Source organism: Pelophylax lessonae (assembly GCF_965119305.1).
Source record: "Pelophylax lessonae genome assembly, chromosome: 2".
NCBI lineage: Eukaryota > Metazoa > Chordata > Amphibia > Anura > Ranidae > Pelophylax > Pelophylax lessonae.
Genome location: NC_138769.1, coordinates 208,393,341 through 208,411,568, shown reverse-complemented (window position 1 = coordinate 208,411,568; position 18,228 = coordinate 208,393,341). Strand labels below are relative to the sequence as shown.

Sequence of the window (18,228 nt, the reverse complement as noted above, 5' to 3'; positions counted from 1 at the left end):
ACAATCACTCCTTACCTGGGCCTTGCTGGTGCCTGTGCCACTTGCTGCGGAGACCACATCCATAGCGGCGTTTGCCGCATTCATTGATGGCTACGGATGCCAGTTCCGGATTCCCATAGTGCCTCTGCGCCGGAAATAAGCACCAGCATCGTTCCTCCCCTCTCCCCCTGCGCTTCCGGCAGAAGTGACGCCGTGCGCCTGCTACATGAGCGCTGCCCCTCGCCGGATACCTCACTTCCGGCTGGGCGAGATGCTACTTGTTACCCGGAAATGCGGCAGCAATTTTTACCAGACCGGCGGGTAGAAAAAAAGGAATCCAGCTGCTGCTGCCCAAGAGCTGCACTTCACAGGCAGTACTGGCTCTCCCTGAGCACTGAAGGGGAGGAGGAAGCCCATACAACACAACCTTCGTGTGGATGGGCGGAACACACTCTCCAAAGAAAAAAAGAATAAGGTAAGGTGTAGGCAGGGAGCCTGGTGTCTCAGGACAGTACCTTAAGAGCCCCTGATTCCACACTTAGGTGTTCCTCGGCCGGAGGAAACACAAAAACTGAGGAGCTGTGGGGAGAAGCCTCCTTTTAAAGATTGGTGGAATTGGTGTTTCCTGTTGGCAAGTGGGAAGAGCCATCTCTCAAGGTGCTGTCCTGAAAGACGTTTAGGGAAATATACCTTAAAGGGAGGAGTTTGCAGTGCTAAAATGACCAGATTTAAGTACCACGGTGCAGCCAAAAAACATTTGGGGGATTAGAAGTGCGATGTGAATGTCTGTTGTAAAAGGATAGCAAAGCCTGATAATTGGCCTTGAATTATACATAAAACCAATCGCTGATCCAGACTTGACTGAAGAAAGACAAGATATGTTCCGCGGGGTATATAGTTGAGGGCTAGCCTTCCATGTTAACACCAGGCAAAAAAAGCCATCTATGTGCAGAGGTACACCTTTTGAGAAGTAAATTTTCTGGCACCTAAAAGCACAGGAATAACAGAATCAGCAAGACCTCTGACTTACCGCAGATTTGGGCTTTAACAGCCTGGCCCTCAAAGCCAGTGACCATGAAACAGGATGGAATACCAGACCCTGAAATAGGCGATTCAAATGGTCGGGTAAAGGCCGGGGAATGTGAGGGACAAAAAGAATCCTTCCTCTCCTGAGTAGAGGTTGGAGACAACCACTGGAATCAGGAATTTTTTAATGAAAGAGTCAAAATCTCCTGCCAAGGGGATTCAAGTCATTTTTTTCACACATCAGTCTCGACGAGTATTTAACCACTTAAGCCCCAGCCCTATTTCGGACACTTTTTATTTACAAGTTAAAATCAGTATTTTTTCCTAGAAAACTACTTAGAACCCCCAAACATTATATATATATATTTTTTAGCAAAGACTCTGGAGAATAAAATGTCGGTCATTGCAATATTTTTTGTCACGCTGTATTTGCGCAGCGGTCTTTAAAACGCCATTTTTTGGAAAAATTATGAAAAATCACATTTCACTGCATTTAAAAAATACTAAACAGTAAAGTTAGCCCATTTTTTTGTATATTGTGAAAGATGTCACGCCGAGTAAATAGATACTCAACATGTTACGGTTTAAAATTGCGCACACTCGTGGGATGGCGACAAACTACGGTCAATAGAGATCTCAATAGGCTACGCTTTACATTTTTTTAATGGTTACCAGTTTAGAGTTAGAGTTTTTTTTTTTTTTTTTTTAATTATTGCTCACGCTCTGGCGATCGTGGCGATACCTCACGTGTGGTTTGAACAGCGATTTCATTCGCGGCTCGACTTCCGTATACGTCTTTTATTCGTGCGCAAGCTAACGGTGACGGGGGTGGCTAAAATTATTATTTTTTTTTTCCTATTTATTTTATTTTTTTTTTTAAACTTTATTACAGGTTTTTAAAAAAAAAAAAAAATCTGATCACTTTTATTGCTGTCACAAGCAACGTAAACATCCCTTGTGACACCAATATGCAGTGACAGGTACTCTTTATGGATAGACCCCTTACTACACTTTCATGTATGCAAAATGCCAAAAACGGCATTTTTGCATACAGCAGTTTTTAAAATCTGCCGCCTTTTGCAGCAGAGTAACCCGGAAGTGACGTCATGGACGCCGCCTCTGGGTTACATCATCGGAAACGGCCTAGATTGGGACTCCATCCAGCCGGCGGATGCGCCGGCTGGGTGCTCGGGTTTCCCGGTGGGTCGGGAGGCCCGTTCAAAGTCACGGAAGGCGGCGGTGGCGGGGGGGGGTTTAACGATCGAGCGGCTCCTGAGCCGCATCGGTCGTTACTGACGGAAAGCCGACCGTCGGCTGTAAACCAGGGTACCGGGATGGTGCCTCTAGATAGAGGCATCATCCCGGTATAACACCGCAAAGTCTGCCGACGTAGATCTACGTCACTTTGTGGTAAGTGGTTAAAGTGTTACTAAACCCAGGACTCTGCATTCACTATATCTGGTCTACCATAGTACACAATATGGAAATGCAATTATTTTAGTAAATATAAACTGCTAAATTAATTTTCTCAGCAGTATATAGCAGTCTTGTTACATCTATCAGTGTCTGGTTAAAGGTTGCAGGAGGAGTTTTTATTATTCTTTGACTGCCCTATGAGGCTGCAGGTCCCGTGACCTGTCTGGGCAGTGCCTCCAGAGGCTCTGTCTTATCAGGAGATGGATTGGGAAAAGTGGAAGAAGGGGAAGACAGGATGATCCAGCCTTTTTACATAATGTGGAAAATTAACCCTTTAGGTTCTACAGTGGTTATAACAAGCATGCTTTATTGCATATACAGACTAATTTTACTAACACTTTGTTACATCTGTGCAACTAGACAAATAGACGGTCCACCCTAGATTTTTGACACAGAGTCAACCAGTTAATTGATGCAATAACTCAAAACAGTCAGCAGGAGTTCTAGGTGCTGAAAAAGCTCAGTGTGAGGTTGGATTGTTGGCATGAGGGCAAAAACGGATTTGGAAGGACCTGAAGTCTCTTCTCTATGGTGATTTTAGAAGCTGGGAGATACTCTACAGGTACCATCAGGCAATAACCAAATCAATCTCTGAGGCCACCCAGTGTTTTAGAAATGAGTGCTCAAGATACTGTTGAGCAAAGAGCTTAGCCAAAGCAGGATGCTGCCATAGGCCATACAGTATGTCTTTCACAAAGTAGTGTACAGGAAAAGTATCAGACAGACATTTTACCCTTTTTGAGGGAACGCATACTGATAACCTTAAGTTGGGAGGCCTCTGCCGACTCAAACACCAGACAAGTTCTTAACTCAAACGTCAAAATAGTGTGGAGTAGGGATGCACCGAAATGAAATTCTTGGCCGAAGCCGAATAATAATGAAATGCTTGGCCGAAGGCCGAATACCGAACGCGGTGTTTCGCATTTTTTCCATTTCTTTTGCCAATTTTTTTCACCATTACAATAATTAAATGGTAAAAATTTGCTTTTTACTATTTTGTGTTGCTTTTCAGATAAATAAATCAAATAACAACAAAAATACAATTTCAAAATATTCTGCAAATGGTAGCGGTGGCCAGCGAACCTCTCCATGTGATCACTATGCAGCTGCTCAGGCACTGGACCCAGAAGACTGCGGTGATCAGTGGAGGAGGGGCATTTCCAGCTTCCCCAGGGATCCGTCAGGTAAGTACACTGTGCCAGTCTGGACCAATACAAATCATACCCACATGTCGGCTTCAATGTTATTTATTCCTAACCGGAGTGTACTAGTATTACACACAGCGATCACTGTACACATGGAGCACACAGGGGCTCATACACAGTATCTGTGCTCCCTCTTACCAGGCTCCCCCTCGTCCTCCCACAACACATGCGCACACTGCATGCTCCGCTCTTCTCCAGCAGCTCTCTCTGCTCAGCTGGGAGATGCCGAACCAGCAGCGTCCTTCCAACCTCCTTCCCCCCGCATCCATCTCTCTATCACTCTCAGGCTACAAACACAACTTCCGCCCAAACAGAAAAGATTTCTTCAGGAAACATCGCGAGACTGGAGCCGTCCTCTGTTGTGTATAGAAGAGAGCAACCGGAAGTGACGAGGATATGTGGAGAAGTTTAACTGCCTGGTAAAGCCTGAGGTGTGCACTGTCGTCCTAGTGGTAAAAAGAAATCCTTTACTACAGAACTTCATTGTTCGGCAAAATTTATTCGGCCGAACACCGAAAGTGCTTTTTTTGGCTATTTTCGGTCGAATAATTTCGGTTGCCGAACATTCGGTGCATCGCTAGTGTGGAGTTTTGGCAATAAAATAGAGGGAGCGAGGCTCCACCCAAAAAGAAACATCCGATTCAAAGCGGGCTCCAACTCCCTCTCCTCTCCCTCCTAATCTGCCCTGCTATGCCCATCATGGTATAAGAACCCTGCAATAGCAATAACAGAGAGCCACTTATGACCAACAGCCCACGGACTGACCCCTAAAAATGGACATGGATACTGCTAAATCACCCTTACTAAGTCAGGATGAGCATTGGAAGCCAGATGGGGCAATAGATTTGCCCTGAGGAAAAGAGTCGAAGGTGGAATAGCTGGGAATACTATCAGATGCTGGACCCCCTTGGGAAAAGGGTTTCAGAACAACGTCTCCAGCCCCATTGGTAGCTAGGGAAATGTTAAGGCCCTTTTTTCATGTTCCTGACCCTTTACCTTTCTAGCTCTGCCATAGAAGTGAAGTGGATACGCCTTAATAGGGTACTCACAATAACTGGAAAGATGGGGAGTGCGAGTATGGAAGGGGGGGTCATCCCTGTGTCCGCACACACAGCACTGCCTGTGAGTCCTGTCATCCGATAAGCTATATTCTAAGCACCTCACTGTAACATCTGGAAAATGTGCACTCAATACAGCTAAAAGTTAAGATGACTGCTGCGTCATTCACTCACACCACTCAAGACCCCAGGGAGGGTGGAGGAACTACGGGATTAACTACAGGCTGTTAATCTGTTAAAACTAGCAAATTAAAAGAGGAGGGTTAGGAGGCTGGGTGGAACTAGACAGTAAGAATTCCTGCTTGCACATACACACACCACCAAAATAAGGAGAAGGAAAGAAGGGAGGCACCTAGGGGTCAAACTCATGATTCAGGTGATCAGATCCAACACTGGATAGGAATGGGGACTTCAAAGACAAACCCCTTCAGAACCGCCACTACCCAGGATTGCTGGAAGACATATGGGGGTCTTCACAGCATTTTTTTCAGTGTCCAATCACTTGAAGGTACATGACTATAACCAAGTCATTTCTAAATCCACCTATGTCCTGTATGAGCAAGAATCTATAATTGTTTTGATGAAAATAAATAAGCCAAATGACCCTGAATATTTTATCACAGCAAAATCACTCACCCTTATCCTTTTGAGCCAATCTATTTCATTGTTGAGCAGAACCTCAGCATTGGGAATGTTAATGTTGCTGTTGTAGGCATAATTCAGAAGGTGCCTTAACAAGGTAAAATAATCACCAGCATGTTTAGCTCGCTCTCTAGCAGTACTCTGTCAATAAAAAAAAAAAATATCTAATTAAAAAAAGTGTAATTACATTGTGACAGAATTTTATAAATTTAGGCAAAACACCCAATTAACACATTGAACAGAGACTATTAAAAAAAAAACAAAAAAAAAAACAGCTATGTTCACGTGAACCATTGTTTTTCCAGTAGAGCAAATTAAAAAAATATTTTAAACTATTTAGGCTCATAAAAAAAGAAGATTTTTCAAAGCGAATAAGCTAAATACAAGGATAGACAACCTGCAACCACAAAACTGGTACCATGACAGGGAATACAGCTTTTCAGTGGATGCAGGTTTTCTAAACTGTCTAGAGACAGCTCAAGTGTTTCACAGATGGACTGCTACTATTACTGGTGTTTCCCATTTCTGTTAGGACAACACTCATGACACCCTAGACTAATAAATGGTAACCAAGTTGTGATCTTGCCATGCAAAAAATGTTTTTCTTTTTTTAAATTAAAAGACACACGAACAATACATTCTGGCAACAAGCATCAACCTTTTCTACTATCATTTGCACCATTATGAAATATTGTAATATTGCTTACCCCAAGAACTGTGAACAGAAGTGTGATAAAGAAAATAAGAGGTCGATGTCCCATACAACACCTTGTAGACATGAGAAAGAATTGTTCCTGCGCCATTTGTCTAACAAGTCTGAGGGAAAAAAAATACAAGGAACATAAAAGTAGCCTAGTATGTCAGATCAAAAACAGATTTATGCATTTTTTTTTGGCATGGAAACTATTAAGCTCAGGCTACATTTTCCACTTGGAAATAATGGGATTTTTGACTTACTGTAAAATCCATTTCTCGGATGTTCATTGACGGACACAGCTCCTTATCTTCATGACCTTAAGTTTATGCTGCCTCCTACAGCAGTAGGACACTAGAGAAGAGAAAAGCTTAAGCACGCCTATGTGGCTATCCCTGCGAGTATCCCTCTTCCTGCTCCAGGTATTCAGTTTTTTAACAAGCAGTGTCAGAAGAAAAAAACCCAACTCCAAAGAGGGGTGGGTGTTGTGTACGTCAACATCAGAAAAAAATGGATTTTTGTAAAATCTTACCGTAAAATCCTTTTCTCTTAAGCTCATTGACAGACGCAGTCCTCTTGATTAATAACACATTGGGTTATACTGCCCTCTACAGGAGTAGGACACTAGACGGAAGGAAAACGTTCTGGCCACACCTTAGGGTCAGTCCCAGAGGGTATATCCTCTCTCTCTCTGCTACAGGAAGTCAGTTATGTCACAAAGCAGTGTCAGAGAATTTAACCAAACCCCACTCAAAAAAACCGAGGGGCGGGTACTGCGTCTGTCAATGAGCTTAAGAGAAAAGGATTTTATGCAAAGATTTTACAAAAATCAATTTTTCTCTGTCGCTCATTGACAGACGCAGTCCTCTTGATTAATAACACATTGGGACGTCCCAAAGCAGTGCCACAAATGAGGGGTGGGATAACAGAAAAATTCAAATCTAGAAGGCCCAACCGGTGCCGACTAGAAGTCTTAAAGGCTCATTTAAATCAAATAATGAGACTCAACTGAAAATCCAACGGAAAAAAACCCTCGAGGTAGACCACCGGTCTCCTCAAATTGCGGCCTGCAGAACCTTGCGGCCAAAAGAGGCATCCGACGATGCCATCACATCAACTTTATAAAATTTTGTAAAGGTATGAACCGACGATCAGGTAGCCGCCTTGCATACCTGGACCACTGACGCCTGATGGCGGAAGGCCCAGGAAGCACTAAGCGCCCGAGTGGAGTGCGCCTTGACAGGGAACGGAGGATCCCGACCCTTAATAGAATAAGCCTGCACCACCGTCTGTCTGATCCATTTGGAGATAGTCGCGGCAGAAGCAGGCAACCCCTTTTTGGGGCCATCCGTGATCACAAAAAGTGAATCCGTTTTATGAAACGGGTCCGTAGTCTTCAGGTATACCCTGATTGCCCGAACCACATCCAAGGAGTGTAATGCAAACTCCTGATGATGGCTGGGCTTAGGACACAGGGAAGGCAATACAATGTCTTCATTCAGATGAAACTCTGAAACCACCTTAGGAAGGAAGGATGGATTCGGACGAAGAACCACCTTATCCCTATGAACCACCAGATATGGGGAACGACAAGATAATGCGGCCAGTTCTGACACCCTGCGTGCAGAAGTGATAGCCACAAAGAAGGCCACCTTCTGGGATAATGTAAGCAAGGGAATCTCCCTAATATCTTCAAAGGGAGGTTTCTGAAGAACCGACAACACTAAATTAAGATCCCAGGGCGGTAAGGGTGCGCGCACTGGCGGAGCCAGGTGTCGCACCCCCTGGATGAAATTCCGCTCCAAGGAATGAGTAGCCAAAGGTTTCTGAAAGAAGATTGCCAACGCTGAAACCTGACCCTTGATAGTGCTCAACCCCCTGTTGCAGAAAGGCCAAGATTTGGGTCACCGAATAGGTACGTGGGGGAAATCCAAGCGATTCACACCACGCAATATAAGACCTCCATGTGCGATAGTAGACTTTGCTGGAAGTCTCCTTCCTTGCTTTGATTAGAGTAGGAATAACTGAAGCTGACAAACCCTTGTCCTTCAGTACCTGAGTCTCAATGGCCAGGCCGTTGAAGCCAGCAATTGTAAAGCAAGATGGAAGACCGGTCCGTGAGACAGCAGATCCTCCTTGAGAGGAAGTCTCCAAGGAGCGTCCGCGACTAGCCTCACCAAGTCGGTGTCCCAGGCTCGACGAGGTCCATCCGGAGTTCCCAGGATAACTGGAATTCCCTCCACCTCTATTCTGCGAGGAAGTTCCTGCAGTAACCCGAGAGGATGGAAGGCATACCGTAGTTGATACTGCACCCACGGGACGATCATCGCGCTTTTTGCGTCCACTAGAGGATCGCGGGCGCGTGCTACCAACCTCCGCACCGTCCTGTTGAGCCGAGATGCCAACAGATCCACACCCGGGGTGCCCCAATGAAGGCACCGTTGGTGAAATACCTCTGGATGAAGGGACCATTCCCCTTGATCCAGAGTCTGACGGCTGAGATAGTCTGCCTGCCAATCCCCTAAGTGATTGACCTAAGCCACAGCCGTGGCCAACTGGATCCGAACCGGGCTGTCCTGGAGCTGCTTGGTCCAGTAAATCAGACAAAGTCTGATCATTCTCAGTTCCAACACATTTATCGGAAACCTGGATTCTATCGGAAGGAGTAACTTCCCCTGGGTGAGCATTGGAGACCGAAGCCCCCAGACCAGAGACTCCCTGGTCCGTTCGCTCAACCGGATCCGATTGTCCAGTGCGATTCTTGTCCAGGGAATCGGGATTCCGATTCCATTAGAAAAGAATCTCCTTTAGAAGAATTCTCCTGGAGGGAACTGGAAATGACCTTTGAAAAAAGTGAAGAAAACGTTCTGCTCAAGGAACGGGAACTACCGCTCCCTGTAGCATCCAAATGTTGGAAGGGAAGAATCGCACCGGTAGAAGTGATCGAAACTCGATCCTGTATCCCGACCGCACGGCCTCCTGAACCCCTTCGTCCGGGCTTCAGGAAGGTCATGGATCTGGAAACCGGTGAAGACATCCCCCCACCCCAGAGATGGGTGGAGGCATACCTTCAGGCTGTATTGGTTTTATCTTCAGGTTTGGCTGAGCCGAACTTTTGTTTACCCGACCAGCGTCCTTTGAAACCCTCTGAAGGAGTTTTGCCCTTCTCGCTCGCCCCAGCGGAGCGAACAAACCTTTTATGAGTGGTAAAGGAAGGTCCTCGCCTGCTGCAAGGTCCTTTGCCCTTAGCAGTCTGTGGCAAAAAACAGTGACATCCTTTATAATCTCATCTAAGGTGGCCCCAAACAGGCGATCCCCCTGAAAAGCGAGATTAGTCAAAGTTTTCTTGGAACCTAGATCCGCCGACCAGCACTTTAACCACAATACACGGCATCACAGATGAACTGTAATCCTTGCATAATTTGCTCTATCAAATCAGATGCTGCCGGGGGGGGGATACTTCTCCCCTTTAAGTCACGGCGTAACAATTTGGCCCATTCTGTTAATGTTTGTGAAACTAAACCAATGGCAACCACTGGCCTAAAGGTTGACCCTATCAGGGAAAAAATGGTGCGGGACTCCGCTTCTACCTTTCGATCCACCGGATCCTTAAAGGATGGAGCATCCTCCAACAGGATAACAGAAGTTTTATTTAGTCTGGAAATCGGTGGGTCCACCACTGGTGGTACCGTCCATTTCTTAATGAGGGATTCCTCAAATGGATAGCGCCTAGCAATGCGTCTGGAAACAGCCAGAGCTCGTTTCGGATGATCCCATTCCTCTTTAATCTTATTGCCAAAACATTTGGGTAAAGGAAAAACCTTCGCCATTTTGGCACATTTACTAGTACCGAAAGGAATTTCCATCTCGGTTACCTCTGCCGGTGTAACCTCAAGCCTTAAGGTTTCCCGGACAGACACAACTAGTGCGTCCACCAACGCTTCTTCTTGTGCTATGGCGGAGGAAGGAACGTCCTCCTCACTGTCTGAGGAGACATTACGTGAGACCGCAGCCCCAGAAGAGGGACCTGCAGCTGCAGTGACCGGCTCAGAATCCGAATCTGAAGTATCAGATGAAATAGGGGTAGGCGGGGGTCGCTTTCTTGACCCCCGTCCCTGACAGGCCACCTCCACCCGGGATACCAAAGACTCCAAAACTGTTGATAATGCATCAATTACCAGTGGGGTACTGGAGGGTCCTGCGGCCACCTCGAGGGGATCAGGTGGGGATACATGTGTGGCAGGGTCCACGATTATACAAGACACCTGCCAGCGACAAAAAAATTGCCAAGTAAAACAAAAACTTTTTTTCTTTGTAATCCCCCAGCGCCCCTCAGTGTTACCTGCTTTTTTGGACCCCACAGAGAGAGAGAGAGAGAGACCCCAAGGCTCACCACCTGATGCACAGAAGTTTTCTATCAACCTGCCTCAGCGCTGTCCTGTTACAGACAGGAAGTCTTTGGCCCTTCTTCCCGAATAAAAGAGGCGGCTCCGCCCCTTTACATGCCTTCCGGCGCCTCCCATGTCTCTCCACGAGGTGGCTGGTCATCTCCAAAATGGCCGCCCCCCATGCTGGAGACACGAGGCTACGCCAAAATGGCAGCCCCGCGCCACCTGCGGGAAGATGGCAGCGGCCTGCTGCAGCCTATGAAAGAGCTATCGGCCTCTGCGGCCTGCGGGAGCCTGTGGGAGGATGGCGCAGGAGGATGGCGGCCTGCGGATGGCGGTAGTCCAGGCACAGGCATCGGCCTGTCTTGCAATCTTATCAGGTAGGATGCTCTTTGTATATGGCCATCACAGTATTGCCACTGACCTTAGTCATAGTCCCTTAACAGTGCCCACTACACAGTGACTTTAGATAGTCAGCTCCCAAACCAAGCCTCCTGGTCTTTTATTCACACAATCACACTCAATTGGGGGATCTGTGACCTGTTATAGGATAGAGGGGAGACCCAGGATCCTGAGCGTCCGACCATCCCAGGGAGGGGCCCGCGTCCACCAACAAACCCGTCAGGGGGAAAGGGGGAACATTCTACTCACCATACCGGAACCAGGCGAGCGCCAACTCTTGACAGAACCCCTCTCCACCGAAGTGGGGGGGGGGGGGGGGGGCTGTCGACCAATACGGACGTCGTGACTGGTCGTTGGCGTCCAGGCGAGACGTTTAACTCGCAGGGTCAGTCCCCGTCCAGTGGGACTATGTCGCGGCCGACCCAGCGCGGAGCTAGGGCCTGCACGCGCTTGCAGGCTGACTGGGGTGACCACTGGATCTCAACATCCAGCCCGTCGCCCAGTTCAGCGTACTTGCTTGAAGATCTCACAGGAACAACTGGAGAAAAAAAGTTGTCTATTAAAAAAGTCTTTCTAAAAAAATCTTGCCAGGACCAAGGATCCCAGCAAGGAACTTAGGTCCTTACTCCTAACTAGACAGAAAAAACTGACTTCCTGTAGCAGAGAGAGAGAGGATATACCCTCTGGGACTGCCCCTAAGGTGTGGCCAGAACGTTTTCCTTCCGTCTAGTGTCCTACTCCTGTAGAGGGCAGTATAACCCAATGTGTTATTAATCAAGAGGACTGCGTCTGTCAATGAGCGACAGAGAAATGGATTTTACGTTAAGCCAAAAATCCCATTTTCTCATTCGTTCATTGACGGACACAGCTCCTCATCTTCATGATCATAGGGACGTCCCAAAGCAGTGTCAAACAGGAGGTATGGGAACAGCAGAAAACCGACTTCCCAAAGGCTAAACAGCCAACCAGCTAACATTGAACATGTAACAGATCAACCAGCACCCCGACCGGGTACCTCCGTTGACGGATGCTCCTAGTGCTTTCCGAGGGCTCCTAGCACTCCACCAGACACCGTAACCACCTCAGACCCTACGAACCGCCGCAGCTTGGTTAGGATCTCGCCGTCTCCTACCCACCCTGGACCTACGACATGGCTCCGGGTTCCTGTGGGTGAACCTCTTTCCCCAGAGAGTGCAGCAGAACAAGCTCTTACACAAGCTCTTACAAGAGCTTAGTGATTATCCAAGGGAGTATGGAAGACCATAGCAATCACTTGTAGCATATTCCCCCAATAAGAGACAGGACTCTAGATAGAGGGTGAACTCACAACTTTAACAAGAAACAGACCTATATACAGTTTTCCCCCACTAGGTTACCGTCCCGGTGGAACTTGTTGAGGACTGGACGTGACATTCACAATCTAATAAAACAGGGTTTTACACTCAGTCATTCCCATACAGTGTACACAATCCCTCCCCCCTAACCTAAACTAATTATCTAGCCATCTGGACAGAACAATGTGTGGTCATTAACATTAGACAATGGGATGGCCTAATCCACATTCCCTCCCAATACACAAACAATAGGACAAGGCTGCCAGTGACAGTCTGTGTGTCTCTCTCACATTGAAGCTGGAATACACATCCCAATCCACAAACAATAGGGAAAACCTGTCTGACATTGAGGAATATGTAATACACACATTATTTAGGAATTACAGATTTCATGGCAATGGGAATAAATCTTCATATTTCATATGGAGAAATTGCTGACAAATATGACTGTCCCATCTGCAGCTATTCAAACCATTAATTACCTGTTTTTAAATTCCGGTGATCGTGAATACTGTTACAGAACTCAACTGAGAATAACTGGAGCTCACCTGAAAAAACACCTTAAAAGAGGACAAATCTTTTAAACAGCCTCCAAAACTTTGCAGCCAAAGAAACCATCCGCAGATGCAAACACATCCACTTTATAAAACTTCAATGTGTGCACAGATTACCAAGTGGCCGCTTTTCAAACTTGCACTACTGATGCCTGATGATGGAAGGCCCAGGAGGCATTAAGCGCCTGAGTAGAATTCGCCCTGACAGGAAAAGGAGGAACCTGACCCTTAATAAAATAAGCCAGAACCACAGTCTGCCTGATCCATCTGGAATTGGTCGCAGCAGAAGCAGCCAGCCCCTTACGAGGTCCATCCGTTAGGACAAACAGTGAATCTGACTTTCGAAAAGACTCTGTAGCTGCCAGGTACACCGTGATAGCCTGAACCACATCCAGGGAATACAAAGCAACTTCCTTAGGATGCTTAGGACACAGGGAGGGCAATACAATGTCTTCATTTAGATGAAAATCTGCGACGACCTTTGGAAGGAATGATTATCCCTGTGAACAACTAGATAAGATGAACGGCAAGAAAGCGCAGCCAGCTCAGACACCTTGCGCATCCAAGCCACCAAAAAGGCCACCTTCTGGAACAATGTAAGCAGAGGAATCTCCCGACTATTTTCAAAGGGAGGTTTCTAAAGAACTGACACCAAATTCAGGTCCCACAGGGGTAACGGAGACCGCACCGGGGGAACCACTTCCTGTCTCACTTCCTGGAGAAAAGTACGCACCAGGGAGTGTGAGGCCAACAGATGTTGAAAGAAAATCGCCAAGGCCGAGACCTGGCCCTTGATGGTACTCAAGGCCAAACGTTGAGATCGACCCCTCGCTGGAGGAAAGCCAAGATCCGAGACACCGAAAAGGAGCGAAGGTGAACCCCAAGAGACTCACACCATGCAATGTACGATTTCCTAGCTTTTAAAAGTGTAGGAATCACCGAATCAGACAACCCTCTATCCTTCAGCACCTGGCTTTCAACAGCCAGGCCGGCAAAGCCAGCGACTGTAAAGCAGGATGAAATATTCGGTCCTTGAGATAGCAGATCTTCCCTGAGAGAGTCTCCAAGGAACATCGGCGACCAGCCATACGAGATCGGCGTACCAAGACCGGAGAGGCCAGTGTGAAGCCACTAGATCGACTGGAATCCCTTCTGCCTCGATCCTGCGCAGGAGTCGCGGCAGCAGCTTGAGAGGAGGAAAGGAATCTATCAGACGCCAATAATTCCAGGGTGCCACTAGGGCGTCTGTGGCGTTGGCTAGAGGGTCATGAAACCGTGCCACAAACCTCTGAACCTTCCTGTTGAGGCGAGAGGCCAATGGGTCCACCTCAGGAGTGCCCCACCCGAGACAAATGACAGATTACTTCCGGATGAAGTGACCATTCTCCTTAGTCAACGCCTGTCTACTGAGATAGTCCGCCTGCCAATTTTCCACCCCTGGAATGTGTACAGCACAGAGGGCTGGAACCGTTCTGCCCACCTTAGAATGCCGGCTACTTCCCGAGCCACCAGAACACTTCTTGTGCCCCCTTGGTGATTGACATAGGCCACAGCAATGGCATTGTCCGATCGTCTCCAGGGATGTCTGGTACGGATTTAAACTGTCCGGATTTAAACTGATCGCTTAAGGCGACCTTGGAATTGGCTGTTGGGGTTCTTTCTATAAGTGGGGTTATTTGAGTGAGAGCACTTCTGACGCTGCACTCACCTGAATCCTTCTGAAAACGTCTTCTTTGTCCCACCACAGAGCGTGTCTAGTAGTCCATTTACCTATACCTGTTAGGAGGCATCCCTATCCTGTCAGAGGAGGAGGTGATGAATCCATTATCCTGAGCACATAGGTGCAATCTGCGCGTCTGGCTCATTATAATCTTTGAGCCAGACAGGGAGGTGAGCTGCTAGTATTACCATTACCAGCACACGGAGTCACCTTTATGGTACTGGAGCACCTTTATTGCAACACTGATTATTTTATATGGACTTGTCACTTACTTTATTTGATCATTTTGATTATTGTTGGATTTTATGAATAACTGTCACATTAGATTTTGCTTATAGCACTTGCACTTTATATTCACTGTGACACTTTTTGCTAGTGATCAATACTTACTGTCACATGATTTCATATCTTTGGTTCAGTAACACTTGCACCTTAATGTTTCACTGTGCATAACCATTGATTTATGATATTGTTTATATATTGGTATTTAACTTTATTATTCTTTTCCTTTGGAGCTACATTATTTTTATTTATTGCAGAATTTGTGTTCGGTGGAAGCACTAAATGTATGCTGCCATTGGTACTTTGACACATCATTACCAGTTATTTTGGTTTAGCGCTGATTTTTCACAATTTTTACTTTCTCTGCCTAGTGTCCTACTTCTGTAGGGGGCAGCATAACCCTACGTCATGAAGATGAAGAGCTATGTCCGTCAGTGAACGAAAGATTAAACACTTTTTTTAATGATTATTTGGGGGATCTGCGGCATACCCTTGCCATTCTATTATTTTGGCAGCATTGTTATGCAGTTCCCAGCTGCCATTGCTTAAAGCTACTCTGTTATTCGATCAAAACACAGCCTGATTTCAGAAACCCATCAAAACACTCAACATTTTCTATAACAATTTAAAGGAGGAAGGAGACTAACCCCACTGAACCGCTACAATTCCATATAAAAATACTGATGAATAAATGGATAAGACCAACACTGAGGGGGTTATTTACTAAGACTAGAGAGTGCAAAGTCTGGTGCAATTCTGCATAGAAACCAATCAGCTTCCAGGTTTTATTCACAAAGTTTAATTGAACAATCTGAAGTTAGAAGATGATCGGCTACCATGAACAGCTGCACCAGATTCTGTCTGCAAGAGTTTTCGTAAATGAACCCTTATATTTTTATCCCACCTGCTTATTAAGCGGTCTTAACAGCTCATCAAAGGCAGGAAAACAAATACTTACTTGCTTTGACAGTGAAGTAGCAAGTCAATGATGAAAGTCTGCCATGCTTTCTCTTTGCTGAGCGTTTCCAATGCTGTTGGTATCAAAGCAAAACACAAGGTCATTGCCTCCAGAGCTTCACAACAAACTTGTTCATCCTCAGGATCAGGTTCATTCCCAGCATTAGCCTGTGAAATATAGATAATATATAAATCTTCAAACTGGACAATGTACCCTCTTCTCTACAACACTTTGGCTCCCTATAAATCTGGAGTCCTATAGCTTTATCTCAAGCCAAAACCAAATGCTACCTTACTGGACTACAATGGGTTTACTCAGTATTCATCAAAAATGTAAAAAAAAAAATATTTACATTTTCAACAGAATAAGGAAAACTGCCACCAATTTTTTGGTGAATAATTTGAACATAGAAAATTCATAGCAGTTTGGTAAGGTAGGTTTTAAACTGGAGGATGTAATGACATCAAAAATGTCAAGTTAACAAATTCCACTATTCCTGAGTACAACTGGAAAATGTGTAGTGTAGTGGCTGAAGATGACGTTTGTTAGGACTGAAACATTGTAAACTTTCTATTTGATATATAAAAGGGAAAAGCAGATTATGGTTGGGTTGTAAAAGTAAAGTTACTGGAGCATGCACACTAGCACTTACCTTCTCATAAATTTTGCTTATTTCCTCATTGGCAGAGAACACCAACTGAACTGAACCACAGCCTGAGGCCCAGATTACTTTCTGTATTGCTCGTATGACACAAATATCTGGGATGTACTTAGAAGCCTAAAAAAAATAAATAAAATTTATTAAAACTATGGATAGACCGCTATGGTTTTCTCAGGGCTGATACTGATATTTTGGTCACAACCTATAAGTCAATATGGGCCGATATTTTGTACATTTAAAGTTTTGAAAAATAAAAAAGACACTTGACAAATCTGGTACTGAACATGTTAATTGTTTAATGCTTAATGGCTGGCTGGTACAGGGCCTGTGGGTGGGCGGCTGGCTGGCTGGTACAGGGCCTGTGGGTGGGCGGCTGGCTGGCTGGTACAGGGCCTGTGGGTGGGCGGCTGGCTGGCTGGTACAGGGCCTGTGGGTGGGCGGCTGGCTGGCTGGTACAGGGCCTGTGGGTGGGCGGCTGGCTGGCTGGTACAGGGCCTGTGGGTGGGCGGCTGGCTGGCTGGTACAGGGCCTGTGGGTGGGCGGCTGGCTGGTACAGGGCCTGTGGGCGGCTGGCTGGCTGGTACAGGGCCTGTGGGCGGCTGGCTGGCTGGTACAGGGCCTGTGGGCGGCTGGCTGGCTGGTACAGGGCCTGTGGGCGGCTGGCTGGCTGGTACAGGGCCTGTGGGCGGCTGGCTGGCTGGTACAGGGCCTGTGGGCGGCTGGCTGGCTGGTACAGGGCCTGTGGGCGGCTGGCTGGCTGGTACAGGGCCTGTGGGCGGCTGGTACAGGGCCTGTGGGCGGCTGGTACAGGGCCTGTGGGTGGCTGGTACAGGGCCTGTGGGTGGCTGGTACAGGGCCTGTGGGTGGCTGGTACAGGGCTGCTGTGGGTGGGTGTATGGCTGTGATACACTCCCATGAGACTAGTCCTGACTCCATACGAGGCTGTTCAAGGCGAGGGATGTGGCCTAAGAAGACAGAATGACGTCACGAAAATAATCTGTCATTTTGGCCAGTTCCGGGGCAGATACCGATATATCAGTAAAAGTTGATATTGGCCCTTCAATAATCGGCTTGGCCAATAATCGGTCGATCCCCAATATATGTACACACACTCACCTCTAAAAAAAAAAAATAATAATTTAAAGGAGCACTTTCAAAACACATCAGATCTCAATTAGGAAAATTATCCTGCTATATTTCTATACTGATATTGACTGGGTAATGTGTTAGGAACGAGAGGATGGAAATTAAAATCAACCTACAGCGGTCTGAATTCAAAGACACCCCAAAAATCAAAGTGAAAAAATGATGCAGCAGGCTAGTCCATTTCGCTGAAAAGTTAATGCTGGGAAAGAGGAGTAGGGCAAAAAATATGTCAATGGCCTCCACCTGTTAGACATTTCCTGTTTTAGAAGCGGTCTCATTGTTGTACATCTAGTGAACCTGTCATTTCATTAACACTAAAGCAGCTGAAACTGAGTAACCACTTGCCGACCAGCCGCTGCAGTTACACGGCAGCAGGTCGGCAGGTTGCCGTGAATTGCCGTTTCCTGTACGGCGGCTTGCGGGGGCAATCCTGTGGGCGCATGCCCACTCGCCAGCGGGGAAGCCAAGGCTGCGTAAACGCAGCAGACCGTTGTTCTCTCTGCTATCAACAGAGCCCCTACGTTCTTGCTATTTAGGAACGAGGTCTCTGTTGATATTACAAGCCCAACCCCCCCCCCCCCCCCAAAGCTCATACTTAACCCTTTGATCACCCCTCGGTCAACTACTTCCATGCCAGTGTCATTATTACACTAACAGTGCATATTTTTAGCACTGATTAATGTAGTAATGCCATTGTTCTACC

The 18,228-nt window shown here is 46.6% G+C and overlaps 1 protein-coding gene across 4 annotated transcripts in view; it reads right to left on the bottom strand.

The window, feature by feature from the left end:
* Positions 1 to 18,228, bottom strand: part of USP9X (ubiquitin specific peptidase 9 X-linked) — a 593,271-nt gene that overhangs the window by 151,393 nt on the left and 423,650 nt on the right. For all 4 annotated transcript variants that reach the window (XM_082246987.1, XM_082246989.1, XM_082246990.1 and 1 more), the window contains exons 25-28: positions 16,371 to 16,496; positions 15,719 to 15,885; positions 6,094 to 6,202; positions 5,381 to 5,527 (exon numbers count right to left, since the gene is read on the bottom strand). In XM_082246987.1, the coding sequence (XP_082103113.1) occupies positions 5,381 to 5,527; positions 6,094 to 6,202; positions 15,719 to 15,885; positions 16,371 to 16,496 (549 nt within the window). The remainder of the gene's footprint in view (positions 1 to 5,380; positions 5,528 to 6,093; positions 6,203 to 15,718; positions 15,886 to 16,370; positions 16,497 to 18,228) is intronic.